This window comes from Amblyomma maculatum, chromosome 3, assembly GCF_055883805.1.
Source record: "Amblyomma maculatum isolate TAMU_Amacu chromosome 3, ASM5588380v1, whole genome shotgun sequence".
Lineage (NCBI taxonomy): Eukaryota > Metazoa > Arthropoda > Arachnida > Ixodida > Ixodidae > Amblyomma > Amblyomma maculatum.
In genome coordinates this window covers 112,795,472-112,814,526 of record NC_139346.1, presented here as the reverse complement: position 1 = coordinate 112,814,526, position 19,055 = coordinate 112,795,472, and the positions used below count along the sequence as shown (strand labels likewise).

At 43.4% G+C, this 19,055-nt stretch overlaps 1 protein-coding gene across 1 annotated transcript; it reads right to left on the bottom strand.

The window, feature by feature from the left end:
• Positions 1-1,378: 1,378 nt before the first annotated feature.
• On the bottom strand, positions 1,379-14,918 carry LOC146195719 (uncharacterized). The gene is made up of 4 exons (XM_084597886.1): positions 14,761-14,918; positions 12,697-12,767; positions 11,373-11,465; positions 1,379-2,178 (listed from the first exon to the last, which is right to left on the bottom strand). Exons 1-4 carry the CDS (start codon positions 14,825-14,827, stop codon positions 1,462-1,464), a joined length of 948 nt encoding a protein of 315 aa, XP_084454012.1. The 5' UTR covers positions 14,828-14,918; the 3' UTR covers positions 1,379-1,461.
• Between the last annotated feature and the right edge of the window lie 4,137 nt (positions 14,919-19,055).

Sequence of the window (19,055 nt, the reverse complement as noted above, 5' to 3'; positions counted from 1 at the left end):
ATAAACAGTCAAGGGAAGTCCAAGCATCTCCAAGCAGTGTTCAAGCGACTACAGAAACTGAAGAGAAAACATTAAAAGCAGAAGATGGTACGAGCTGGTTAAGCATCAGAAGACTGAGTTGCGAGACTGGAGGCTGAGCGCTGTTGAAAGCTTGTGAAACTCACTGTAAAAGCAGACCAGTTCAGTTCAGTTGTTCAGTCGTGTGCGACCATTCTTGATCCTATGGAGCATGTCACGCCACGCTTTCCGGTCTTTCACTATCTTCCTAACATCACATAACTTCATCTGCAGCGCCTCGAGGATGCCATCTAACCATAGCTTTCGCTGCCTACCCCTTCTCCGGCGACCCTCAACCTTTCCCAACATCAAATTTTTCTCCAGCGACTCCTCTCTTCTCATCAGATGACCATAGTAGCTGAGCTTTAACTTTAGAATTTGACCCTCCAATGAGCAGTCAGGGTTTATGGTCGACAATATCGACTGATTTGATCTTCTGGCAGTCCAAGGAACTCTCAAGAGTCTTCGCCAGCACCACAATTCAAACATGTCAATTCTTCGGCGGTCAGCCTTATTCACAGTTCAACTCTCGCATCCATACATCACAACTGAAAAGACCATAGCACGAGTTATACGGATATTGGTTGGCAGACTAATGTCTCTGCTCTTTACTAGGCTGTCAAGGCTAACCATCTTATCGCTTTCATACTACTCTTGGTTTACCGAGGCTTAAACCTCAGTAAGTCTTCTAAGTTTAAGCAATTCTAACTCGCACTCGATTTTCTTTACAAAAACAGAATCGCTTTATGCTATTACTGTTTGAAATGCTCAACTTGGGAACACAGGAGGACCTAATGACAGACTACCAATGAGTGCGGTTCCACTTTTGTAGTTTGTTATTCTGTAATCCAGAGTTGATCAGTAGCGCTAGTGGAACGATGATTGGGAAACTTGCCTTCGCGTCAGCACTGTCAGTTTGAATGTATGATGGTAATAATGTTAATGACTTGGATGCTTCGTGGGGTTTAACGTCGCAAATCCACTCAGGCTATGGAGACGCCGTAGTGAAAGGCTCGAGAAATTTCGACCACCTGGGTGCCATTAACGTGCGCTCACGTCGCACAGCACTTTTTCGCTTTTTCTTCCGCCTCCAACGAAAAGCTGAGCCTAGGCAGGCATCATGTTAATGAAATGATTTTATTACTGCGAGTTCAGCTTGGTTCGTGAGCACCACGAATAATGTGTTTGGTTTTGCTCTTTTTATTGAACATTTCGCCGCAAGATGCCCCAGGGCCACGGAAGTAACAAACATGCCCTTTCGGAAGCTCATAATTATACTCGGTGCCACTGGTGGACGGCAGATACATTTGGACGTACGACATTGTTGTCAAGGCCAATGATTTATTACGTGTAAAAAGAATTTGAAAAAAATTTGAAAAGATGTTCTGTCTATGTGCTTGAGTGCTACTCTTCTTCATCATTTTCTTGCGTGGGTTCAGCTGGCTCATCATCCTCAATGTGTTTGACCTCTGCAACTGTGTCAGGTTTGGTTTGCTGCTCTTTGACTGTTTTGTAGTCCTCCGAAGTTGGCACTGTGCTGTCTTCATTGACCTCTGAACCTTCTTCGTCAGCGTCGGAAGCATCACCAGAGCCATTCGCGGCATCATTGTCATCTGACTCTATGGCTTGCTGCTCTTCTGCGCCTTGCGAGTCTTCCACGGCAGACGCTTTGCTATCTTCACTGACTGGCAAACCTTCATCAGTGTCGAGGGCATCTCCAGAGCCAGTTGCCGATTCGCTTTGCGACGCTTCAGCTTGCTTTCCTTCAGTGGCCTTGTAGTCTTCACTGCCAGGTGTTTTGTTTTCTTCACTGACAACTTCACTACCATCGTAAGTGCTGACACTATATTCAGAGCCAGTCACGGCTCCGTTCTCTGACTCGTCGTCTTCAACACCGGTCTCTTCCTCTGAAATATGAGTTGACAACGTTTGTGTAGCAGGTTTCACAAGGGCTTCAGTTTCTGCATCTGGACTGCTGCCTTCAGATTCCTTAACCGGTTCTACGGAGGATTCTTCCGCAGTCGGAACCGCAGTAGTGATGGTGGCCGCTTCGGGTGTTGGTTCTTCGCTGGGAGAAATACATTTGCCATCCAAGCAGAAACCTTTAGCACGGCCAGGTACCTAGAAAGAGGACAGTGCAGGTGTTGACAATAAGTGATGATGGTGCGTTTTACGTCAGCAAATATGTCACATCAGCCACTAGTTTCTTTTTAACGGCAAATGTACCTTAAATAAATATTTCACCAACATACCGAAACGAAAAGAAGCTTCAGTAATGTGCGAAATACATAAGATTTGTTGCTTTAAAATAACACAAATTTAACAGTGCTTGACCAAGCATACCTAACGTTGAAATGGTAATATATCCAGAACAAAGTACCAAAAGCTTGTGTCTATGGGAGATCATTGCTGAGACTCCATTCATTGGCACCGAATTTGCACAATAAGTATGCGAGTAGTTTGTGCGCCTGTACGGTTCACTACAATAAAAAAACAAGGAAAAACAGACGTTAATCCTCATAAGAAGGAAACCGGACAGTTTAAAATCTATACTGCTAGGCACACCTATCTAACGGAGTACCATGACATAGATGGGGCCGCACGTTTCTTTGCGGGCTCGCTGGATGTTCTAACGGTGGTTACTTTTCTAAAACTTTTTTTGCACTTCGTCGAAGGTCAAAAAGAATAAAACATCGTTAACTGCACAGCTAGCATTTAAAAAGGAGTGATAATTCATACATACCGTAAGGTACACTGAAGCGCAAGCGCTCTACTATATCATCAAACGCCTCACTTTCATGAACTGTGGAGGCTTTAGGTAATTACGAACAAACGAACTAGAACATATGCGTGTACACGGAGCACTAACGATGGCTGTATGCTGGAGAAATAGCGCCTAAAAACTCTTGTAGAACAATTTGACGTAAGCTAAACTGAAATGTTAGGTTGCAGTATATTTGCTTATTTTCAGAGGAGATGGTGCGATGGAATTTCTTTTTTTTGATGCTGTCTTCCTCTATTTCCCTTTTAGTATTCACTGCGTATGCATCGTGAACCATCTGCCAGCTTGATTGCTGTTATCACACACTCTTTTTTTTTTTTCGTCGCGTAGTGTGCGTGTACGTACAATGTGTATTCTTTTCACGAAGTGTGAGTGCGGAAGATGCTCTTCAATCGACCAGTACCGCATCGGTTGTTTGATGGCGAGCGCCCAGGTAAACTATTATGCGCAGCCGGGATAAACTGCTGTTGCCGTGTGATATTCTGTAAAATAAAATGTCAATACACTTATATGTGTTAATATCGGACATCTTCATTTCTATTTTCTGCTCTCACAAGTATATCGACATTCTACAAATTTTGAAAGCTTCTCCGCATCCGTGAAATATAGGCTAACGGGCGTCATACAGCAATTCCTAAAGGCACCTTGGTTACGGAGCACGATTGCTTATCGCGAGAGCCGCAGGATTGAACACGGCGGTGCCAGCCCAGTCGCCTTTTGATTGTGGCGATGCACAAAGTGCCCATGTTTCGCAATATCACTGCATGTTGGTTGACATTAATTCAGTCTTCTTTTGCGATGCCATGAAAGCATTTGATATTTTTATAGTGTATACCTCATCCAGAAATCGGAGCGAAAACTCAGCATGGCATCATGTTTGCAATTATTCGCAAATCTTTTCATTTTGATCCTGCAAGGACGGTGGGTGCACTTCTTTTTAATAATTGCTTGATTTATCATAAATGCAGCGCCGACAGCAAACAACGAAGGGATGTGCCGCACACCCGTTTTCACACAACAATAAAACTGCTGTGTTGAAGAAAGTGAGAACACTGCTCAGCATGAAGAGAACAAGTGGTTGAAGGAGGAGTCATTGAAGAGGCAGAACCAACGAGGGAGGTATAATTTAACACTGTGCACCAGGAGCGGTAAGTGGTGGTACATTCTTTTACCCCGCCCTCCCCCCTCCCCAGATCCTATTACACATTCGGAATATCCAAAGTTAATTCTTCAAGGAAAACGTTCACATTAGTGCGTACCACTTATAAAACGTTGCGTTTGAAATTCTATACACATGAGACGCAGGTTACTAACTCTGGCAAGAATAAAAAAAAGGGGGCTTGCGGCAACAAAAAAAAAAAAAGATTATGCACGCACTTTATTTTTATGTTTCAGTTCCTAGCACTAGTCGATGGTCCGTTTGATAAGCACATTTTTTGCCTTATAATGTGAATGAACTTTGATGTTTAGCTAATGCTTGAAGATACTGGAGTGCTGATATAATTAAAATAAAATATGATGAAAAACCTATCCAAACGATCATTTTAAGTCGCTTTCACAGTCTGCGATGTATATTCTACCATAGCTTTATTGCGTCGCAATGGCGGAGGGTGCACCGCGCGGCTTAATAAACTCTTATCGAACTCCTTCTTTCAAAGAAAATACGTTGCACTGAATCACTCGTGCCCATAATTAATCAATAAAAAAAGACAATTCACCGACATGTGATTTCTCGATGACTTCCTCACAACCCGCATAGCACAAGTCGTAGATGCGGGTTCGAGTTCGCTAATGTTCACCAGAGGGCAGGAAAACTATCAGAAACGAAGCATCTGTAGACAAATGCTACAATGACATCAGACCAATTTAGGAGCACGTGTACTCACTGTAATTACAGGGCAATTTCAGTTTACAACCAAATAGCGTAGTGGGCAGTATCTCTAATGACCCTTCTCTGAAAGGATCTTCTTTTACGCGAACACCAAGATAAGCGGTGGCAAGAGATTGCTTTTGACAGCATTGCGAGGAGAGGCAGCTCAAACATCCTGTAGTGGGTTTACTGTAGGGGGCAGACGCAGGCTGCCGTAGCGCTGACAATTTTCCTCTGCCAATTTCTCTATTCTTGCTTTGCCTTCTCTTGCGCTTAGAGACTTCAACGCAGTTTGGTCTTCTATTCGCTGGCTTTGATCACATGAGAATAATTTAAGATTATAAACCTAGCATCCCAGGAACATTCAAGAAAGGGAGTCAAGAAATAATTAGTGGAAAAGTAAGAAAATGCCTGTGGTTCGCAAGACGACTGGTAGTGGTATGGTTTTTTTTTTTTTTTTGCTATTACAAATATTTAATATTCAGCCCTTTGTACGCGATTGCTGGGGCGCCCGGTGCAGATACACACAAGGTATCCCGACCAAATGTAACTACAAAGACCTTTGACGGCATCGGTAATACAGCGTGCCCAAGCCCGACTAAAACCAAGACCGGTTCAGGTTCACCTAGCTTAGTCAGCAGTATTTTTATCGCTAGCGATAGAAAATTATTCAGTAGTCGTATTTCGAAGTATGCAACTCTCAAACTGACAACCTTTCTCTCACTCAACCCAAAAACTAAAAAGCTAGCTAATTATACCTTTAAAAACTAACTCTCTCATTAACTTATGAGTACTGAACCAGACGATGACAGGGTTTAGCTAGTTTCATTATGAGCGTTAAAGACATTAAAACCTTAGTTACGTTTAGCTGGGTCACCCTTTATCTTGCAGGGTGTATCAGCTCAGCTCACTATGTTCTTGACAATATCCGGGTTCCGAACGAATCAACTGCAAATTAAACTAAGTGATCAATATGAAGCGTTTCTTGAAAGGGCTTCGGTTCTGTATGGGTGCGTGTGTGTGCGCGGGCGAGTGGTCGTTAAAGGTTGGCTGAACTTAGCCAGGGCACCAGATAATTCTCAACCGATGTTTTATTTCAGGACAATTCTTGTACGACCATCAGAATAGTTCGAGATGGCGTTCGACCACGTGATCACTTTCTGCCCATTACCGCCAAGAAAAGCCACCGATAGCACTCATCCAACGACAGCGCGCCACCAAATTGATTAACCCTCGCGCGTGCGCGGCTGGCGGTCCAGCAGTTAGGCCCTATGCAATCGATCCGCTATCTAATACCAGACGGATGGATGGCAAGATTGCGCCACTCTGTCACACTGCTGTCAAAATTGTGGCCCACCCGCCTGGCGCCGAGGACCGCAATGGTAAAAGGCGATTTCGTGCAATGTGGAGCACAGAAAACTAGTAGAGTTAGAACTCAGCTTCTCGGACGTATTTGCAGCGACTACCTTTGCTCCTCGAAACCTAAGAATTGAGCCCCGGTTGTAACAAAATATTCTGATTTCTATGCAATAGACGGTGCTGTAAGAGCGAGCCGAGTGATGCGCCCGCTTCCTTCCATTGAAAGGATGTTCCTTTGAAATAGCATCATTAGAAAAGAGCAGTGCCACCTGCGCGAGGCTCGCGCCATATTGTAGCCGTCTCCGTGTATCGCCTGTGTCAGTTGCACGTGCGGCACCCTGTTTCCTGTCCATATATATCGTGTTTGAATTCCTACGTGCACGAGTGCACGCAGTCTTTTCGAAATGGCTACAGGAAGTTTGCATTTCCTAGATATCCAAAAAGAAGGCTCCTGAGAAGTAAAAATACGAAACGGCAAAGGTGGCAATCGACCAGCAGTTCACCCATATGCAGTGCGAGTACAATATTGCTGGTTTTGTCTCTTTGCTTTTCTTCAGTATAGTTACATGAACAGTTGCATATTAATGCCAAACGTGTATCCCAAAATCCACGTTAGCAATCTCCCATTTATTTCCATTCCGCACATATTTGGTACGGTCATTTATGCCAGAATGCATCACAAAATCGTGTACTGTAGTTAAAATACTTAGCCAACATACACTTCAAGACGCGAAGCTGCAGGCACGGATCTGATATTTAGTGTAAAGTGACTAAGTTGCAAGGAATAAGGCAACTTGATCTGAACGGAACACCTGAAAGAAAAGCGTGCGTTGCGGAGGCGCAGGAACGTGTAGGCTCTTGTCCTCTGCTGATGGTAACCTTGTTTAAAACTGCAAATGCCTATGTTATTGAATAAAGTAGATATGAAATTGAACAAATGACGGAGAAAAAATACATTGCCTTAAAATAACGAAGCAAATTTAACGCGCAACGAAAATAACAAATGAATATAGTTACTCAGAAACGCTAGTATGACTTAAAATGACTGTGCAAACAAACGGCGGCTCGAATTAGAAAGGAGAATCAGCAGCGAAGGTTTTTAATGCCACAATCCTTAATAGTTAAACGCCGTCGCAGTGTGTATGCTTTTGTACTTCCAACGAAAAAATTATCTTTAATGATTTATTTTGCCCATACTGCGTCTTCACCGGTTTCGTACGTATGCAAGGTCAAAATACTGTCGACCTGCTGGGTTCGTATGTCTTGGCGACCTACTTCACTATACCAATTTATTAGTAACTTCGCGTCTGAAAGCCGACTAAATGGAACAGCAAAAAGTTAAACGCTTCTAAATCGCTCGAATGCGCTGTGGTCTTGTGAAAAGAAAAAAAAATGTAATATCAGATTAGGCAATTTAATTCTTTTGATACTGATTACTCGACTCCTAATACCCCGTCGCGGTGGTGCAGTGGTAGGAGGCGAAATGCAAAGCTACCGTGTCCTGTGCTTGTCAGTACACGTTATTGAACCCAATTTGGTCCAATTTTCCAGAGCCCTCCAATACGGTGTCTGCGGTGTCGCTCATACTGAAATGTTTAGGGACGTTAAACCCTATAACCTTGGTCGCCTAATTTTGCTGTTCATTTTGTGTGCAAGCGAATTTTAAGCACAGCTGCTTCGAAAACAACCGCGGCGCAGATGTATTAAAGTCGCTTAAAGGAAACTTTGTGCCAGCGATCTTTTCTTTTCGACGCAAGCTGCAGCATATTTTTCAGTAGTGATGTCTTTTGCAGTGCATTTAACTGTTGTTGATTTCTTAGAATACGTTTACATCCGGACAGCTTGCGGTGCGCGTACATCTTTATCTTAAATTTCTTCACATATTTTTCCAAGCCCACAGCTGAAAGCTTTTGATGCTTTTGACAGGCTCTCGTAAGTAATAAATATGTACTTTCTGTTCGCTGTGCAGCCTAGATTCACCACTAAAGGCGTCGAAGGAAAGAACCACATCCGTTTTACCACGTACACGAAACTCTGCTAATTTTAATGTGCCTTCAGGCAAGAATGTATTACCTAATTTCGCATAAGACTACCTGTACTCGAGCAAAACTGGCCGCACTTATAGCAGCTGCAAAATATATCTCCGAACAAATACCTCGAAAATGATCTGCTGTGGTTTTGATTCTAAAGCTGTGCTACAATGTCTGCAATCTGTCTTGAGCAATGGCGACAATGAGCAACTTGCACCGGTGGTACAACATCTGCACTATCAGGCATTACAAGAGGGTCACGAAATCATTTTCCAGTAGCTACCAGGCCATAGTGGAATTCTTGGCAACGACTTAGCTGAGGATGCTGCTCAATCGGCTCACGATGCAACCAAAATTGCCCAGATACCTCTGAAAAGAGCTGACGCAGAGAGCCACCTTCATCTGCTCGCGCAAAACGTGAATAGACAATCATGCTCTGCGCCTGGAGGCTGAACACGACGCTCGCACCACTTTGACCAATTACTCCGACTGCTGATCTCGTGTTGCATGGTCGGTCAAGGGGCAGCAGCGGCTTCGCGCCCGGTGAGCACCGCAGAATTTCGCTGCTAGAAGACGAGCGCGCGCTTCAGTAGCACAACAAAACTTAAGGTTGGGTTCAATATAATGATGATCCTGTGGAATGGATGCTTCATGAGAACTCTATGCGAGTGGTTCTAGAAATCAAGCGTGCCCGTCGAGAAGCCGAAACTGAGCAGCGGGCTTCGGGACTCGAAAGATGCTACGTTTAACTTTGCCTTTCTCCACATTTGCTTTTCAAGCGAACATGAACAAAACTTGCTTCATTGCCAACTACTTCAGTGACCACAGCACTATTTGCTTACGTTGGTTAACTAGTGTGGAAATAAAATCGCAGAGAAAGAGGCGGTTGAATGTACCTAATAAATGGCTACATGATCGAATCAATGCGTGTTAAACCGAATTTAATATGTTTTGCCAACATCACCAATCTCAATCGAGGTCATACTCTTAAAAGTAAACCTGCGGCGGTTTAGTTTTTGTTAATTTGTTTTTAAGCAGGTTAGCATTTATATGGCGTCTGACAAATCGGGACAGAACTTCCGGGAGCCACCAGCGAGGTCTGTATGCTACTGAACTTGTTATCCTACGCCGATTACGCTTTAAATGGTAGCAACGGGCCAGTGACGCAGAACGCAGTGCTAAGGCGGAGGCGCAGAAGGGGACCAAAACTTTGATCCCACAATGATTTCGCTCATCATTTCCGGTTCCTGACGACCGCAGTCAATCGGGCGCAAGGTACCATAACTTGCTAGAGGCACAGAAAAAACCACCTTGCCAGATTTAGTCCAGACACCTTTGGTAAGCCTGTCTTAGGGCCACAGCTTACTGCTTAAAACTTCACACGATTAGCGGCCTTTTACGACAGACCTGTCATGTAAACACCGACCGCCTTTCTTCAAAAAAAAAAAAAAGCGCACGTATACCATCGCTATCTCGCAGTGAAGCAAAGTTGAAACGATAGCTGGCAAAGTGGTAGTGAGCTTCGTTTCCCTGTGGGGGGACGGGGTGACGTAGTGTGCGGCCAGAAGGGCGACCACATACCACATAACAACCTCAGGCCCACTTCATTTCGTCTGGCCTTGATATAGTAACTCGCATTGCATTTAGAATAGACAGCAATTTCGTATTGGAACTCACAACCTGTTTATTAGTTCAATATCGGCCATTGTATTGGTGTGTATCATTTCTGTGAATGGGAGTCAAAATCAGTTTTTTTATATTTCACTCAACCCAACTAGAAGGAAGCATCTAAGTTCTTGATCCTATATTCTGGTATCGTGACTCAGTAATAACTTAGCCTCTATCTAAATGGTCAAAGCTGCTTTCATTTCAAATGTGTACTTAAAAATTTGCCTTCATTTGCAAAATAAATTCGTACACCAAATTACACGGATTGACTTTACACTATATTTAAACGTCTCAAGCTTTTTAAAAATACGCAAATGTGTTTTCAAATATAGTTAAAATTCTGGATATAGGCACACTCACATTTGAATACAGTGTAATCTGCTCTTAACTTCGATGTAGAGTAAACGTAAATGATTCTCCCTTCTTTGTGTGTTTCGTGTTCTTAGAGCTTTGTTTATCCCGAGTGTATTGTTGTTGTGTTTCTTTAAACATTTTGTATTCAATTTAATCAGATGTAGAAGCCCCCCTACACTTCTCTGCTTATGACTTCTTCCCTGATTTATTTAATAAATGCACCGCCGCTTGCTCTTAACGGCGCAATATACTGCAGTTGTAATATATTGTTACGGACGAGCAAGGAAGAAGCGGGCAGTGGCGCGGGCAGGACCGCTCGCGCTAGGCCCGCTAACATTTTCATTAAACATCATCTACCATTGCCTTTGGTCATTTCTGTCGCCTTTCTTCATCGGCTTGCCACATCGTAACATTTGGTTTGAGGTGCAGGGTACTTCATCTTTATCCCCTCATCCTGGTCCAGAGCTTTGGCACCTTGCGACTTCTTGCGCCGTCGACTGAGGTTAGAAGGCATCGCATGGCTGTTCCCCAGCCTGCCAGACCCAGCAAAACCTTGCCGTTCCTCCGGTCCGTCTCCCGGCCCCGACCATAAGATTCGACAAAGGACAGACTGACCCGAGACGGCACACATGACCACACGACACAAGAAGAGACCCGAACGACCATATGTGACCGCACTGACCCGATGTGCCGACCAAAGACCCCATGACCCAAGACACGGCTACACAGGAAGACGTCCTCCCCTGCCTATGCCATGCTGTGCGTGCCTTGGCCTCCGCCATCGAGTCTTGGCAACGTGTGGCCCGAGAGTGTCCTGGGCGAAGGTTCATCGGGAATCATCGTGCCGGCAAGCCATTATATTCGTCCTTCTTCCTCTTCTTCAAGTATCCAGACACGCCCATCATTATGCCATGGAATTATGAAGATCGGTAAACTTCCACCATCGCTCGGTGGTCCCGGGTCATGTTACGGACTGGCAAGGGAGAAGAAATGGTCAGTGGCGCGGGCAGGAGCGCTCGCGCTAGGCTCGCCAACATTTTCATTAAACGTCATCTACCATCGCCATCAGTCGTGTTCTGTCGTCTTTCTTCATCGGCTTGCCGCATCATAACAACGTGTTTAGAAATTTGCAGTAGCAACAAAGGTGTTACAACTCTCAATGGTCCATAATTTAGGAGCCTGATTGAACTATTTGCAAAAGTGTTCATTCCACGGGCATCACTTGCCGTAAAGAATCGGATTTTGTAGTTACCTGGCATGCTGTTCCGTCGTCTTCGTTCTCAAAGGAAATGGGGAATCCCGAGCAACGGTAAACGCATGGTTGGAAGAGTCGCTTCCATGTGAACTGAAAGAGAGAACATGCACTTGTAAGCGAAGTAAAACGCACATGGCAGACACTCCGTAAATCTCTCTTGAAAAGTTTTTGTTACAAAAGAAATCAAGGTCAATTTTGTACTACAGCAGCCCTATGAATTAGGAATGGAATTAGGAATGAAAAATGTCCTTATTCTCACTGAAATGGTATAATCTGCCAATACATTGCCGTATTTGGTTTTTGTAATTCTTGGCGATAAACAATGGTTTCTTGACATTTTTGTATTTAACAATCGTACTAGAATTTTTCTCTGTGTTGTAACACTCTCCTTGAAAAGTTTGGAAGTGAGCGTGAAATTAGCGATTTTTTTTATACAATGACTGAACATTTTCTTTCCTCCTTTTTACAGGCATGTACCTCATTCGATAAAAGGAAAATAAACTGAACATGTCGAATGCAATAAGTTTTGCCCTCTACCAAACATTCAGCCGAGATTCACGGAAACAACTTTTTGCAAATAAGGGAATAATTACCCAGTGACGTCCACCAAAACGCACCCATACGGCTACACAGTAAACTTATACAGCTTTCTCAGAAACTTCGCAATTAAAGAACACTGCATTTATACTTTACTTTCATCTTTTATTTTCTTTTTCCCCCCCAGTGTCTTTTCATTCTGCTCTGCTGTGCGCCTGCTTACGGACTGATAGTGACAATGGCTCCTATATATATTCAATGTGATGCTATTTTTTCTAAATAAAGTTGCAAGTTAGCGCCATCATGTCTACTTGTATGGGGTCCTTGTTTTAATTTTCGTTATGTTTTCAACAAATTGATACCACTTAGCCCAAACTAAACGCCTGTTGCATGTTAACTGATGCTCGTTCAGTAGCAAGAAAAGCATTTGTCGCTCTGAAAATTGGTTTAACACTATGTTATCTTATTATATTTTTGCTACAAACACTTATTAGGGTCTCAGTAAGAACTGAATAATCTGATTTCGGAAGTAAATGGCTAAGCGTCCAAGCTTCAGCTATATGAGCGAAAGAAACTGCTTGGAGCAGTCTGCTACAGAAGCAGTCGGTAGCAATTGTGTGTCTAATTTTTTTCTTGGCCTCTGCTAGCAATACATGACACTGCTTTTCCCATAAAGTATGAGTTAAGCCTCGGAAATACCGAACGCCATGCCCAAGCACATGCTGCATCCATAGCCGATTGAGGCTCCAAGAGCAAATTTAAAAATTCGGGACGTTCCACTTACAACTCCAAGTTCGAAGGCCCGCGTGCACTTCGGGGGAACAGCGCCAGAAGGCGACGGGTCAGCCGGAACGCCTTCGAAAAATATTAGCACATGGAACGCATGGTGTAATGAAGCTTTGTATATAAAATAAAATCAGAAAACGCTTGTCGGGACTTGTGATATATATATATATATATATATATATATATATATATATATATATATATATATATATATATATATATATATATATATATATATATATATATATATATATATATATATATATATATATATATATATATATATATATATATATATACCAAACAGTCGATTTGATTTATATATATATATATATACCAAACAGTCGATTTGATTTCGTCAGCCACGCCAAAAAGTCACTACGTCACTGATCGCTCGGACAACCGCAAAGCAAAACCAGCACACCCAGACCTATACGCGCGTAATTTGTTACATTTCAGCTACACCAATTGCGTTCATATGTACGCAGACAGAAACGAATGCTAAAAGACACGTGTATATAATACAAGTAAAACCAGACATTTATAAATCATTTATCTACTTCAAATACACACGTCTTAGTGACTTATAGTTCCTGTTATGCCTCTAGTGCCCTCATTTGTACACACAGGGTGTCCAAGCTAACTTTAGCCAAGTATTAAAAAAATAAAACATTAAGACAGATCAGGGAAACCCCTTCTATACAACTTCCAGTCATCTGACGTACCACAGGCAATATTATAATTTGCACTTAACTAATCAGTATTTAAGATACTTTTTCTAAATGACAAACTATTTCCTTTAGACAAAAAATGGTTTTGTAAAGTTGGAGAGCGTCTTCTGAAACCCCCCTTCTATTTAGTTTAGATAAAGAAAGACTCACGTGTATATTTTTTCCAAGCTTTATAGAAAGCCCGAGAAATACAAAACATATCATCCAACTGCTCAAAAAAACAAAAAAAAACAACGCGAAACAAAAGGTTTCTTTTCTTTACATACATGCGCTCCGGAATCAATACAGAAACAATACAGCAGCTTTTCTTCGGTTTACTTGCAAGGCATTTCAAACTCCCTGGCTCTGTTGTTGACGACGCATAAAATATGCAGCTTCGCAAGGATAACAATATACAGGTTAGTATTTCATCAACTATATGTAAGTTGCCTGGGTAGCCACAACAGTACACGCTTAAAAAGTTGTAACCAATTTAGCTAACTTGTTTAAGGACGCAATATATGCCCTGGCATGTGGCGTTTCATTTTGATTTTGTATCAAGGCTATGACTTCAATGCTAGGTTTCATGCAAAGAACGGAGTAGATGTGGCGCCTCAGCGGCACTGTGCTATAACATTCTGTGACTGCAGAACACTTTAAAGTGGAACTACGATAGCGCTAGGCTTTGTATTTATTGCATACGAAAGGGAATAGATAAATATTACGTGCGCGCACAGCCATAGAGTGTCATTTATTTATGACTGTGTAATCATTTACGACAATAGCACCCCATTGCTTTAAAAAAATGCTCCTCTCGTACGCTAACCAGAGGATCAACATCCAGTGGCGGCTATAGTTTATTTTTTCTCAGTGCCAGTGGGACCGACCGTCTGACCCAACCACTTATCCTGAGCAGGAAAATATGCGAGTACCCAGACAGCTAAACTTTTACGCATCATATTTCCTAAGCTGGCCACATATTTTCTAGAGTAATCGAGCAATTATGGAAATATTTCTTCTGGCAGAAAAGAAGAAGACCGCCAGTAACAATAATGTTTACTGTAATTTCAACTTCTCCTATTGTTAGGAACAGAGAAGACTCGAATTTAGCTGTAAATTGCAGAATTTCACGCAAACTTAATAAACCTAATAATTTGACGCATCGCAAAGGTAATCTTTTTTTGCTAGATATGGGACCTTGACCGTTCAAAAACACGAAACGCCCTAGCTTGAAATTAGTTGCAGTAATAGAAAGTCTCCCCTTAACAAAGCGTCTAACACGTTTCGTATAACCTGAGAGAAGGCAACGTTACATGCCTTCCTTATGTGCCTTAAACAGGATTTGGACTTACCGGTGGCTCTTCCTATTATGCCTAGGCAAACAGCCCCAACATACAGGAAAAGGACGCCCACTCTCATCTTCTTAGGGTACTTTCGTAAAGGTTTCAGCGCTTAAAAACTTTCTACTGAATATCGTAGCTTCTGTTGCGGGAGCTACGTTGACCCTTTATATAGCCTCATGCCACTTGGCCCTACATTTTTCACGTGATGACTTCCCATCTAAATTATCCGGTTTTACAGCAAACCTTGCAACATTTTATGATAGCGCGTAAGAATACGAGCGCGAACACACAAAGAACCATCTTTCTTTCCGGGAAATGGCAAGCGTACGTCTTGTTTTGTTTTTCTTGCCGTTTGCAAGATAAAACAAAAAAAAAAAACTGTCTGCTGAGTACGCGCAGATCTAACGGCGGAACCGAACCGCCTAGCAGCCTGACGCAACACCCTCAGTAGAGCTGACTTCAAGAGCACTTTACTTTTCCAGCGGGCTATAATACGCCTGATAACAACATCGCGCAAGGGCAATGTGAAAAAGGGTCGAGAAGGCCGACACGGGCCTTTCGTGTCATGCGCGAAGGGCGAGAGAAGACTGGACGCCGCGTGCTTGAGCTGTGTGCAGAAACCTTTAACCCTCAAAAAAAAGCGTAAGCATGGACGCATTCAAGGGCCCCCTTTTTAAACAGATAATTTGCTATATTCCGCCCATCTTCAACTGTTGTGAGCTCTTTCTCATCATCATCATCATAATCATCGTCATCATCATCATAAACCTGACTATGCTTCAGGACGCAGGCCTCTCCCATATTTCTCCTTTGTAAAAAGCTCTTTCTAAACACTGCTAAAACATAACCCAAGTGCCCTTCACGCGTCCATATTTGTGATTTCGACGGCTAAGACGGGAGGTCAAACAGGCTCCCAGTCCGCAGCAAAGCTCGTGTGCCTGAGAACAAGCGTCGACTACTGAAAAACTTGGCCACACTTGAGACAGAACGCGAAGCCACCAATGTACGGCTCCAAAACGAGCATTGCCACAAGAGGAACGGACTTCCACGCTTAGTGATACTTGCAAGGGGCTAGCGTGTGGCAGCGACGTTTGCGGACGCACAGGTGCGTTGACAAGCGGTGCGCATAAACGTCAAGTTAAAAGGATTTCCCTCCTCCGCCAGACAGTTCATCCCCCGTGTCGTACACTCAACACGATCGGAAAGTGTAAAGTCTTGCAAGCATTAACCATTTTTGCATAGAATATATTGCAACGTGCCACACGGACGCTGTTTTACCTCAAAATTTGCTTTATCACTGGCTCAGGATGACATGATAAAAGCTCATTATAGTGAAAAGATTAATCGCGCCATGCGTCTTGTTTGTCGTAGAGATATAATCACGTAGGCGCCGCTAGTGCCCTCATTCCTTGAATGCGTAGACCATTTGAGTACTGGCAAGGGTAGATGACGCCGACGCAGGGGCGACTCGTAAATCCTGAAGAAACAAATTATCTCTTTTGTGTTCAAGTATTCTCCTTGCTGTGTTTTCGGAAATAGCCGAGACCTCACTGCTTGGTGCGCCACTCAAACTCGACGCAATACCAAAGGATGAGCTTGCGAGAGAGGTGACTAGCGCAAAAGGAATGGGCGGGGGCTCGTTCATGGTGGCTGCGGCGAAAGATCGATCGATATTATCATATTTTCGCGAATCTATGCACAACCTGATGCTATGCACCCACTCCTAACTCCGAAAAAGAAAAGTTTTTCGAAAAAAAATTTAACCTGAATCAAACCACAGCTTTTTTGTGACGAAGAGAGCGTAGACAAATCTCCTCTGCAGTTGCTCACTCAGTGTCAAGCCGGAGCCGTTTGAAGTTCCTAAGGGCGCGGCGTCCGCGGCGAAATCTACGGCTCCTTGTGGCTGCTGCGTTCCGGCACTATATGACTGGCGGCCCAGTAAGCCGAAAGCGATCACGATAACACTATCAGCGTGTTGTCTCCTAAATTTGGAGTTGAAAGCCGTTCGGCGAATCTGGACAGGTTTCCCAGGCATTGCGAGAGCGCATTGTTTTGTTTCGGGTCAGCTGTTTGACAGGCCCAACGGAAGTATAAATCATTTTGAATAGGGCTGCCACAGCTTCAATTTCAAGCTATCTCTGGCACGTTTTTTGGCAAATAAAGTGTTATTTCTTGCTCCAGTCTCGTCGAGATATCGCCGCGATTACAGGCGGGGGGTGGGAGAAATTCGGTAAATTAGGTTTTTCAAATCTCAGCACCCCTCTCAATCACTTTCTGCATGACGATCATTAAAAAAGGCAATGGTTAGAACCGAGTAAATATGGCACTCGTGTGGATGGTTATTGTGTCACAAAACTACACATTAACGTCTCATATTTATTACATAACGACATAAGAAAGGAATTAGGTATGAACTTGTCCTCGTAGAATTTTCGCGGCTCTTCATACAATATAAAAGCTTCCATGTTAGCTTTTTCGCGAGATACAGAACAATACTCCTCCTTTAAATTCCATTAAATCGGAAGTAAAAAAAATTGTAGTTGAATTTCCCTAGTTGAATTTCGATAGCAACGGCGGAAGCTTCTTTTGGCCGCTATATTATTCCTCTATCACGCTTCTTCTTCTTCTTCTCCTCCTCCTCCTCCTTAAACGTGGCCTCCGCCGGGACTACGCGACGACTCGAAGCAGAGAACAGAACTGAAACAAATTTTCAGATCTGCTAAAATGACCTCGTTTTGTGTGTGCTCTGGAGGACAAGCCATTTACTTTTGGGGGAGGAGCTTTCCTGATAATATTGCGGTCACTCTCATTGAAACGTGGTCACGTCCAACACGCACGCAGAATTCAATCGTGCATGCAGGAACCGAGAGATCTGGAAGAGCTCGCTCTTAGAACAGAAGGAGTGCCAGAAGACATTTTTGAAGAACTCTTGCTTGTTTAGATATAGTGCATAATTAGGCGCTGTCATTTTTGCTTTCATGTGCAACCAGGTATAGAGTGGCGCTGCGAAGGTGCGGCCACGCGTTCACGTGTTCACCCTAAGGCTGGACCACCCGGTACAAGCTACGTGTCCAATTTTTCTGGCATGCAAATAATGGCTGCAAAATGTGATACAATACCGCGTGGCTACATTCGCACCCTATAATAATGGAGCACTCTGAACCACATTTTCAGCATACAAAACATGCGCACTGACTGTACATGACTGAAGAACCGCCGCTTGTTTTGGGCGGCTGCACAATAATAAAAATAAATAAAGTATAGTCAGCCTTGAATTGCGCGATTTGAGCGCTTTCCCCGTCGTCTTCTGTGCTATCCAGATGGCAGAACAATAAGATTCTCGCCTGAAATGTCAATTTTTTTCTGCATTATATAGATCACCGATCATTGTTCCGAATTTCCATGTCCTGGCAGAATTCGCTGCCGCACTAACAGGTCTATGCTAACAAGGGTGTCAGACATTTATTTCGCGACTGTCAGCGCGAAAGCTTTTTTCATTCTATTTGTCAGCTGTGGATGTCTGTGGCGTTAACTCGCAGTCGCCCGGAATAATTTTTTTTTGTATTTCGTGGACTTTCATTAAACATCTGTAAACCTACGCCGTAAGATATACACTGTTAGAAAAACGAGGTCTATTCTTTCATTATGTCTGAGCAGCATAATAAACCGCAATAAAGAAAATCTGAAACATATTTCAAACTGCATAAAATGCGGTGGTTGGGAAGAAGGTTTTTTTTTTAAATAAATGTCTCAAATTTTTATGAATTCAGTCAAAGAAAATAAATCCAAATCGCTTGTTAAACACGCGCCACGGTCACGCCCTAGTTGCTGCCAGGAGTGGCGGGGGCAAAGCACCGAAATTTGGGAACACGCGAATGTGACGTCAAACTCGGAATGCCGGCCGGCCGAAAATGCCTGCCGCGCGTTACGCACGCTTCCTTCACTCCATCTGCCCTTTAGTGACCGCGTATCAGCGCAATCTACTGCTTGTGCCTTTGGTTTCCCCAGTTGTATCGTTGTGTGCTGAAGGTTCCAAGGCGGATGTAAAGGTTCCGGGTGTTCAAAGATCCCGTGAGGTCAACTAGCAGATACGTCGCGGTTGCGGAGTGGCGCGCAGCGCGCTTCGATGCCCTCCGACTAGTGAGCCTCTTTTGCTCAGTTGTAAAACAAACGTCGTTCGATGTTCGAAAATAATTTTCCTCGTGTTATTAGAAAACAAACATTATTGTGAGTGCTTGAAGCGACTAGCGGGTTTTCCGCTGCTTGAAAGCAGCCTTGAATAGGTCATGCATACACAAAACTCA

Coding starts and splice junctions, on each gene's coding strand:
- LOC146195719 (XM_084597886.1), bottom strand. CDS start 14,827: ATGAGAGTGGGCGTCCTTTTCCTGTATGTTGGGGCTGTTTGCCTAGGC. Junction 11,466..12,696: donor GGGCCTTCGAACTTGGAGTT/GTAAGTGGAACG, acceptor TCTCTCTTTCAG/TTCACATGGAAGCGACTCTT. Junction 2,179..11,372: donor ACGACGGAACAGCATGCCAG/GTAACTACAAAA, acceptor TCCTCTTTCTAG/GTACCTGGCCGTGCTAAAGG.